General features: G+C 42.5%; 1 protein-coding gene across 1 annotated transcript in view; it reads left to right on the forward strand.

The window, feature by feature from the left end:
- ABLIM1 (actin binding LIM protein 1) overlaps positions 1 to 8,429 on the forward strand; it is a 144,781-nt gene extending 136,352 nt beyond the window's left edge. Inside the window, exons 23-24 of the mRNA XM_053949256.1 lie at positions 911 to 991; positions 2,241 to 8,429. Of these exons, the coding sequence (XP_053805231.1) occupies positions 911 to 991; positions 2,241 to 2,354 (195 nt within the window). The 3' untranslated portion in view covers positions 2,355 to 8,429. The remainder of the gene's footprint in view (positions 1 to 910; positions 992 to 2,240) is intronic.
- Positions 8,430 to 8,817: the final 388 nt, after the last annotated feature.

Below are 8,817 nucleotides of genomic sequence, written 5' to 3' on the forward strand. Positions count from 1 at the left end.
AGGATAGTTTTGGTAGTCTCACTCATGTTCCCAGTGGGCAACTAAGATAAGACCCATAAATGAAAGTAAAGGCTAAGCCAGTTGCTACTGAAGTTTCCAGAAAAACTTCATTGACTTGAGTAGGGGTTGGATGAGGGGTCTGGGACATGTTCCTGCAGACACAGGCAGTGGGAAGGGCTCTTAGAGATGCTCTGGCAGACAGAACATGAGCTCTCCTAAGTCATTCCAGGCATGGAAGTGTCTATCCAAGGGGAAAAAATAAATAGAACACAGTTTTATTTGTCAGGGATGATTCCAGAAACTGATTTTAATATTTTCTGAAATCCTTTCCAAGCAGCACTGCTTCTGTTAGTTGTTTGAATTCTTTAACTATCAAAAAAGGCAAGGAAAACCATGTGATAAATTCTACTGAATGCAGTGGCCTCCACTAATTAATATTTTGCTTATTCAGAGATGCTGCTGTTTTTATGTAATTCCATTATTTTAAGGCCCACTCACTGTCAGTCCTTAGGGCTGTCCACACTCTGGCAACCATTAGTTAGACCAATGAATGACAAATGCAATTACTTCAATAAATTTATACATTGATGGATGAGGAAATACATTGTCTGGAAAGGACTCGGCCTGACCAAAGCCAGCTGATGTGTTCTATACAGCATATAAATTGTGGTTTTACAGTGTGAGGTAGTTCAATGCTAAACAAGTTCTGGATCTGTTCAGATCAGCTTGTTTTCCACACAACTTTAGGGAAAAAAAAAGAATAAGAAAAAAAAACCACTAAACTGATATTTGCTTTGAGAAAGAAAACAAATATTTGTGTGTTTATGAAAATGACACACATTTTGTTCTGTCTGCTTTAGACTATAAATATAAATATCTCTTTTCCCCCCTTTTTATACGTTGTTAACAGATTTTTCCATATGAAATACTCATGGTGACCAACAGAGGGCGAAATAAAATACTAAAAGATGTAGACAGAACCAGGCTGGAGGTAAGAGAAGCAAGTTCCTAAATGCTCTTTCCTGCTAAAGTTGTTTGTTGTTTGTGAAAGCTGAAACACTGAAATGTGAGTCCTGAGAAATGTGGGAAGATCTCTCAGCACTAATCAGGGAAAGGGAAAGAGGAATCAGACATTGGGAGGAAGCAGCTGCATCTCCTCAAACAATCTCTCACATCTTTGTCTCCCTGCTCATAGACTGAGCTTCTCACAATCCCCTTCTGTTTTCAGGCCTTTCATTATATACTTGTGGATTTGCTAAAAGCCCAAAATTGCACAAGTTTCATAAGATCCAGACTGGAATGGAGCAATACTTTGTTCTTGGACCATCTCTTAGCTAAGAGTCAGTGTCAGCCATCCTTGAGGACCAAAAGTCTAACTTTCTTTAACTCATCATGAGTCCTGTGACTTAGTTAGAAGACTGGCTGATATCCAAAAACACGAGGATCTAAATCTCTGCCAACAAGCAAATATAGTTTACAACTTTGTGATTAGGAAGACTTAAGCAGCCCAGTGGAATGCTGGGGATGCTTAAGTCGTTTGTAGTCAGTTAATCTTCTGTGGAGATGAATGGAAGGAGCCACAAAAATGTGGTTAGTTTGGGTAACAATTTGGGTTTATGCCCATTTTTATTATTAGATATGTGGTCACTAATCAGAATTCAGTGTTGCCAGAATTCATTAGTGCCATGGGGAAATGCTTTCCCCATCCAGTGCACTGTAAAGCGGCTGAATAAGAAGTAACTTGTGCACAGGACAGCACCAAAAAGTGTTTCATTAGCAGCAGAGAGGTGTGCTGGCACAGTTAGCCTGGCCAGACATCTTCCTTCTCAGAACTTGGAGCACGTCAAGCTGCAGCCCCTCTGCAGGGCACTCCTAAAATCCCAGTGGCTGTTCGGATTTCCAAAAGCAGAGGTGACTTGCTAAAGCCTGGGACAGGGGCATGCAGGAGCTGGTCCTGTTCTCTGGTCTGTCACTGCTTGTTGGATGGCTTCAGACCAATCATTTCTCTGTCTCTTGCTTATTCAGCAAATGAAATATTCCCTGAGTGGTTCCTTGGGCATGAAGTCCATGAGGACTTGGATATGTGTATTGCCAAAGCATTAATTTTTCTAGCAATGGCTCTTACACAGTGACATAAAATCCCTAAGGCACTCCAACCTCCTGTTGTGTCTCTTTGGTTTTGACTGACCATTGCCTTTTCTCCTTTTTTTTTCCCCCTCCTGTTTTTTATTTTTTTAAAGCGTCACTTAGCACCTGAAGTTTTTCAAGAAATATTTGGCATGACGATACAGGAGTTTGACAAGTTACCTCTCTGGAGACGCAACGACATGAAGAAAAAAGCAAAACTCTTTTAATCTCCCTTTAAACACACCAACCACAAATGATGCATAGAATATTGTATCACACAGTCCAAACTGTTTGGAAGCAACTACTTACCCACCAGAAAGGGAAAATCAACATAGTGGCACCTCTGCAGTTGAACAAGATCAACAATTGCCCTCCTGGAATGCAGGGAGAAAATACCTGTGCTCAGAAACAGCAATGATAGTTTTCAGAGGTGTCAATCTGTTACCTGATGCTGTACAAGATAGAAAACTGTTCTGTTCTTCTCCCTCAATGTTATTCCCTTTACTTCTCTCCACAATACGATGGACTTTATTGCTAGAGCCAGGAAGTGCCCTTAGGACGCCTTGTAGACTAAAGTAGTTGTAACCACTCCAAGAACTGGAAGAGAATATATACATATATAAATATATATATATATATGTGTATGAGTGTTTGCCTGTGTGCACACATGTATTTATATCTCTCCATCTATCTCTGTGTGTGTGTATGTGTGTATATATGGGTGTATATATGCAGAGGGACATAGGTAGGTCTGTAGTGAAGGAGAAGCCCCTTGTAACTTATCCACATGGTCACAGCAAGTCTTTCACCCAACAGTTTCTCACTTGGCACTCTTCTGACACGGTGTCTTCTTCGTGTAACACAGCCTGTGGTGGTGGGCACTCTGCTCACCTGCAGGACACACCACTTGGATTTCTGGAAAATGGACTCCTTGTAAATATTTGCTAGGATATAAGAGTGAATTGCTGTCTGTGTGTGTTGTCAGTCTTCGCTCTTCCACACTTTCTGCTTGAATTAATAAGGCTGGAGCTTAACCAGTCCTTGGAATAATTTAAGATCACTTAAGTAATGGGAATGATGGAGAAGAGTCAGTTTTCTTGTAATGTACTCCAGGAGGTTGGGTGCATGGGGGTGGGAGTGGCAGAGTGAAAAAATGCTATTTTAAGTGTGCCCTGGTTTGCACCCAGAGATTTCAGGACAAACTCCCTGGTAGTAAATACTAGTACAGCTTATCAGGCTGCAGTGGAGTTGTGGGATTTTACAACAGCAGGGAAAATGGTTCTCTGCAAGCTAACATGCAAATTCATCCCTCTTAGGGAGGAAATGTTTATGAATTAAAAGGTACCATCAAGGTGCCAAGCTCTGCCAGTAGAGGCTTTTTGATTAAACTGCAGTAGCTGTTGTCAGTATGGCACAGTGCATGGGGCCAAGCACTCATTTTGGTTAATGTAGGTTTTCACTTGTGCTTGGAAAAGAGGGCACAGATTTTTTTTTTTTTTCCTCTCTTGAAGCATCAAAGCTCCAGCCTTGGTTATTTTTATTTCCCTTTGTGCCTGACTTGGTTTTTGAAGACAGAGTAATCATGCAAGACAGTTTCTGAGCTGCATTGAACTCTTTATTGCTTTCAGTCTTCTTCCAATATGCTGCAGCTTGAAAAACTGCCTGTATATACCTTAACTGCTTCTGGGCAAGTCCTATGCAGAGGAGGACATGAGCACCAAAGTAATGGAATGGATGCAGTGTGGCTGCTTTTTCTCTTCCTTGGTGCTTAACTGCCAATGCATAACTGCACTAATGAGCCTGTCTCCTGATAGGAGAGGGTCATTTAGGTTCTGTGTCTGTCAAAGAATATCAAGGTTTCCTTTTTAATGCAGAAACTTCAGGCACTGGAGACATCAGAACCTTTGTATTTTCTGTTCTATGAGACATTGGTGTTAAAATCTGGAAGTCAGGAAGAGGAAACAGTCCCATGTAGTTCTGAGATTCAGTATCACTGTGTTGAGTTCTCTGTATCACCAAATGACATTTCACCATGAACTGTGCAGGACAGCCCAAACCCTGCCTCTTCTTTGCTGGTTTAGGAGGTCCTGTTGTGACAGATCACTGTGGTTCCTGTGATAAAATCTGATATGAAGATTCAGTAGGGGAGAGACAGAGACCAGGGCTCAGCACCTGCTCCATGTCCCTAAGGGAATGTGGGTCTGTGGGACAGGCTGGAGAACGTGCCACCAAGGGTCTGGCACCGTCCCCACTGAACAGAAGTCCCTGGGGACACTGTGACACACACACACACACTTGTGAGTGAGCTCTCTGGGTGGCACTGAGGTTGCAGCAGGGATCAGGGTAACATATTTCACCTCATTTTTCAGAACCTAGATCTGAAAGGTTTTTAGAGGAGCTCTGAGAAGTAAATGGGAGTGTCAGGGGCTCAAAATGCATTTTTGAGTGACTGCTGAAAACAAATCCATACAGTGAAAGAGCAGCAGTGTTTTATGCTCACAGACATTATGAATGCTGGGGTCTCAGAAATTCAGTGTTTGGTCACCTGCAAAGTGTGGCTTAACTTGGAGACAAACATTTGAGTTTTAATGCATTTAAATTATTAAAATTCTCCACATTTTTGTCATCCCACATCCTACAGACACTCAAAACAATTAGGGATTACAGGTCTGTTAGTTCAAGTCACCTTGACCATACCCTTTTTAGACCTGAGGAGTTGCTCTCTCAAGGATGTGAGCTGCCAGTCTGCATTTTTCTGTCTCCATCTCTAGGTTACTACTGAACTTCTCACAGCACATATGAACAGACTACCCAGTCATTTCAGAAATGACTAAGCCAGGTTGTTTTCTTACCTCTCCCTCCTATGCAAAAAAAAAAAAAAAAAAAAAAAAAAAAAAAAAAAAAAAAAAAAAAAAAAGAGAGAGAAAAAAAAAAAAGAAAAAAAAAGAATTCAGCCTCTTAGCCTGTATGGGTGGTAATTTGGATCTGCCTCATCAACTGAGAATTTAAAACTGCAGCTAAAGCTTGGGAAGGAATGAAGAGAAGCCAGCTTAGATGTTGCAGAAATAACTCATCTCTGACTGGATTTTTGGGCCACTGCTGGCTCCCATCTCATTGGTGTGGAGCAGTCAGTCAATTCACAGCCCTCTGCACTAGACTTACTACTGCTTTATTCCTGACTGAGAACATGAAGGGTTTTCTGAGCTTCAGTTTCATGCCTGCAGTTAATTCTCAACCACCTACATGTAGACACACCCAAGAGATCATCTGTCCACAAAACCCACGCTGCAGCCAGCCATGGGGGAGGGAGGATTTCTGCAGTGGGCTCTTAGTGATTGTCACTGCAATATTTTCTGTTCTTTCATCTGGTCTTCCCACCTAATAAAAACAAAATGTAGCCCCAGGGAGAATTTTCTTTGTAAGCAATTAATCATTCTCCTGGTATCCATTGAGTAGCAGTTCTTAGTAATTCCCCTCTTTGATATTCCCTTGGGACATGTCAGGAGTTGGACTAGATGATTTTTAAAGGTCCCTTCCAACCCAAATCATTCTATGATTCTATGAATATGCCTTAAGTACATGCTTGTGTTCTTCTATCTCCTGCAGAGCATTTGAGTTTCTGATAAAGTCCCATCCCATCAATGCTGTCAACACTGTCATTACCAAGGGGACTAAAAACTGATTGCTTTTGTCTTCTTTTTTTCTCCTTTTCTGCTTTAGGAGTGATGTAAGAGCAAGGCCCAGTCAAAGCATTGCAGAATGACCCCATGTGTACACGTGGGGTTAAGTACACATGGGATTATGTACAGATGCAGATCCTTGAGCACAGGTGCACGTGTGGCACACACCCTCCCCATTTGGAGCTCATTAAATGTGGATTGTGGTGTGCTGTGGATGTACTGTGGTGTGCTGTGAAAGGTTAGGCTGGGAGAGCTCAATAGCTTTATGTGGGATGAGACATCTCTGTGGCTCCAGTAGTGCTTTTACTTCTGTCAGGACAGGTGTCATCTCTCCTTACAAAGTCCTCTAGTCCTAAGTCTGTGGGCCAGGCACTGAAGTGCTTGCTGCCCTTTTCCTGTTGCAGTTGGGAAGTCCTTTCTCAGCCACGTGGTTCAGATGTCCTGCTGTTCAAGAGAGCTCAGCAGCAACCTCTTTTGTACAAGTTAGCTACACTGAAGTTAGACACGGTTTGAAGTGAATCCCTTTTCACAGTCCCTGCGTCTCCTGGCAGGGTAATATCAATGGACAGAGAAGGGTTAAGGTCTGGGAAGGAGAAGGGTTGGCATAAGCTTGATTTCCCCAGGGCTTGCCAGGGTGATGCTTGGCAGGATTAGAGGAAAACACTGGCATGAGCCTGTAGTACCTGTTTCAAACTGTGGGGAAGTGAAGTTTGGAGTTCATAGCATGTGGGCACCCACACTGAAATTACTGGTATGAAGCTGTTAGAACAAGCAACAGGAAAAATAGGTCTCAGAATGGTAAAAATATGAACATCCTCTAAACTCTTTGGGGAATGATTTATCTTGGCTTCTCCTGACTTAGGAGGAGAGGTTGGCATATTTGGACCACAGGCTTGTAGGGCAGACAAATGAAAACCACCCTTTCTCTCACTCAATGATTCATTGCTTTCCTCTGGAATGTGTTTATGAAGGAGGATGTCCACATCCTGAATGTTACCTACAGCAGTGAGGAACACCAGTCAGTGATAATGACAATGCAATAAAACACTTGCAGGAAACAAAAATTAAACTCATCTGTCCAAAATGCCATTCATCTTTCCATGCCAGAGGGATGCTTAGGGCTTGTCTCCACTGCCCCCTTCCCCATTCAGTTCTCCCCAGGTAACAGTCTACTTTGTGCCCTGTCAAACCTTGTGGCCCTGTCAACACACCCACTAGAGTCCAGCATAGTCTTCAGGATAGAAGCTTAGCAAAGGCTGGTCTAGACAATATGTGGTACATTTTTACCCCATTGCTGCAAAATGAAGAGCTGGAGAGAGCTCCTGAGCACTGTGACTGTAGCACAATGCACCTTTTTCCCTTAGTGTAGAACACTCCTATCACTGTGGGCTGCAGCATTGCTCTGGCTGGTGAGTTTTGCCTTTTGATTTCTCCCACACACCTTTTTTTTTGTGCTTAATAAGATAAGAAACAGCAACAAAAAAAATCTATCGCAATGCAAAGACACCGAGTTTTCAGTCAGACAACTCTGCTGGCAGTAGCTGTGTGATGCCCACATTTGGCAGAAGTGTTATTAATTTTAATGTAAGCATCAGTGCAGGAAGTGGGAATGTAATTGGCCATTAATGTTGTTTGCCTGTATGCAAAATAAATTATTTGTTGCCCAAAGGGCTTCTAACAGGAAAATAGATTTCTGCTAATGAGTTGCTCAAAAATGCTCGTCTTTGTGAAGAGGTAATACTTCCATGTGCACTGTGGTCCTTCTTTTGAGGTAAAAAAAGAGATGACCGAAGGCAAACAGTGACCTGTTGTGTCAGGATCACCACAGTTAGTCCAAGTGTTGCTCCCAGGACTTGCAGAGCTGAGGCCCACAGGACCTTGCCCCTGGGCATTAGGAAATGCAGGGTTCCAGCAGCAGAAGCAGCTGTGGGAATCCCAGTGGTGCCTTACCAGGCTGAGTCTCTAGCTCCCTTAGGATGCTTTGACAGGTCCCACTGGACACTTGCCTGGGCTTTTGTCACTGAACACCTTCAGAATGCACTTCCCCCCCAGATGCAAACCCACTGGCAGCAGAGGAGCCTCTCACTGGCACTGCACCCCTGGAGCCAGGGAAGGCTCTGGCTGCTGTGTGTGCCCAGCCAGGAGCTCGGTGTCACTCCCAGAGCAGCCCTGTCCAAGCAGTGAGGCTTGGTCATTGTGGACAACTCTTCCTGTAAGGGGGCCTTACAGCTGGGGCTTTTTTTAAGCTTTGGAAGCTGGAACTAATTTTTTAAAGGTATACTTTCCTTTAAATCAGTAGATTTTGGCAATAGGATTTTTTTATTATTTTATTTTTCTTTTCTTCTCCCTCCACATGTTACAAACCAGCGTTTTGGGGAGGTGTCCTTGTGTTTTCCATTCATCTGTCTCTTTTTCTGAGTCTCTGTAAAAGTGAATCAATGTCTTGTCTGTACAGTAAGTCTGCTTGTATGCATAATGAGAAGTTGAGCTGGGTTGCTGTTCTGTACAATTAGTGTTTCCACTGTCATACTGCAAACAGCACATATTGCACTCCTGTGCCACTGTAATCTGCATCACTGTTGTACTCAAGTCAATGAATAAAGTTTGGAGCTTTATTCTTAATTTCTGGATTTATGTTGCCTCATTTATTTTGGTTTTTCTTTTTCATTTTGCAGAGTTATAAGGAAGTTCTCTTACAAAAATAGGATGTGCTTTCAAGACGAGAGCTCTCAGAGAAATGAGATATAAATGATAATAGCAAGACAGGTGAAAGAAACAGGTTTGAAAATTGTCACAAGGCTTCTTGTAGCTAAGTCACTAGGAATAGATAGAAAATAGAATCACATAAACCACATGGAAATGTTAGTTTTGTGGTCAATTGAGGTTTAAAATGACCTGAGATGCCAGCAAGGTGAAACAGACCATGCTGTTGTGTCAGCTTCAAAGGCTAAATTGTTTCCGTTCTTGATGTTTACAAATTCAGCTAAAATGTTAGTCCCCATCTTGAAAA

This window comes from Vidua chalybeata, chromosome 8 (assembly GCF_026979565.1).
Source record: "Vidua chalybeata isolate OUT-0048 chromosome 8, bVidCha1 merged haplotype, whole genome shotgun sequence".
Taxonomy (NCBI): Eukaryota; Metazoa; Chordata; class Aves; order Passeriformes; family Viduidae; genus Vidua; species Vidua chalybeata.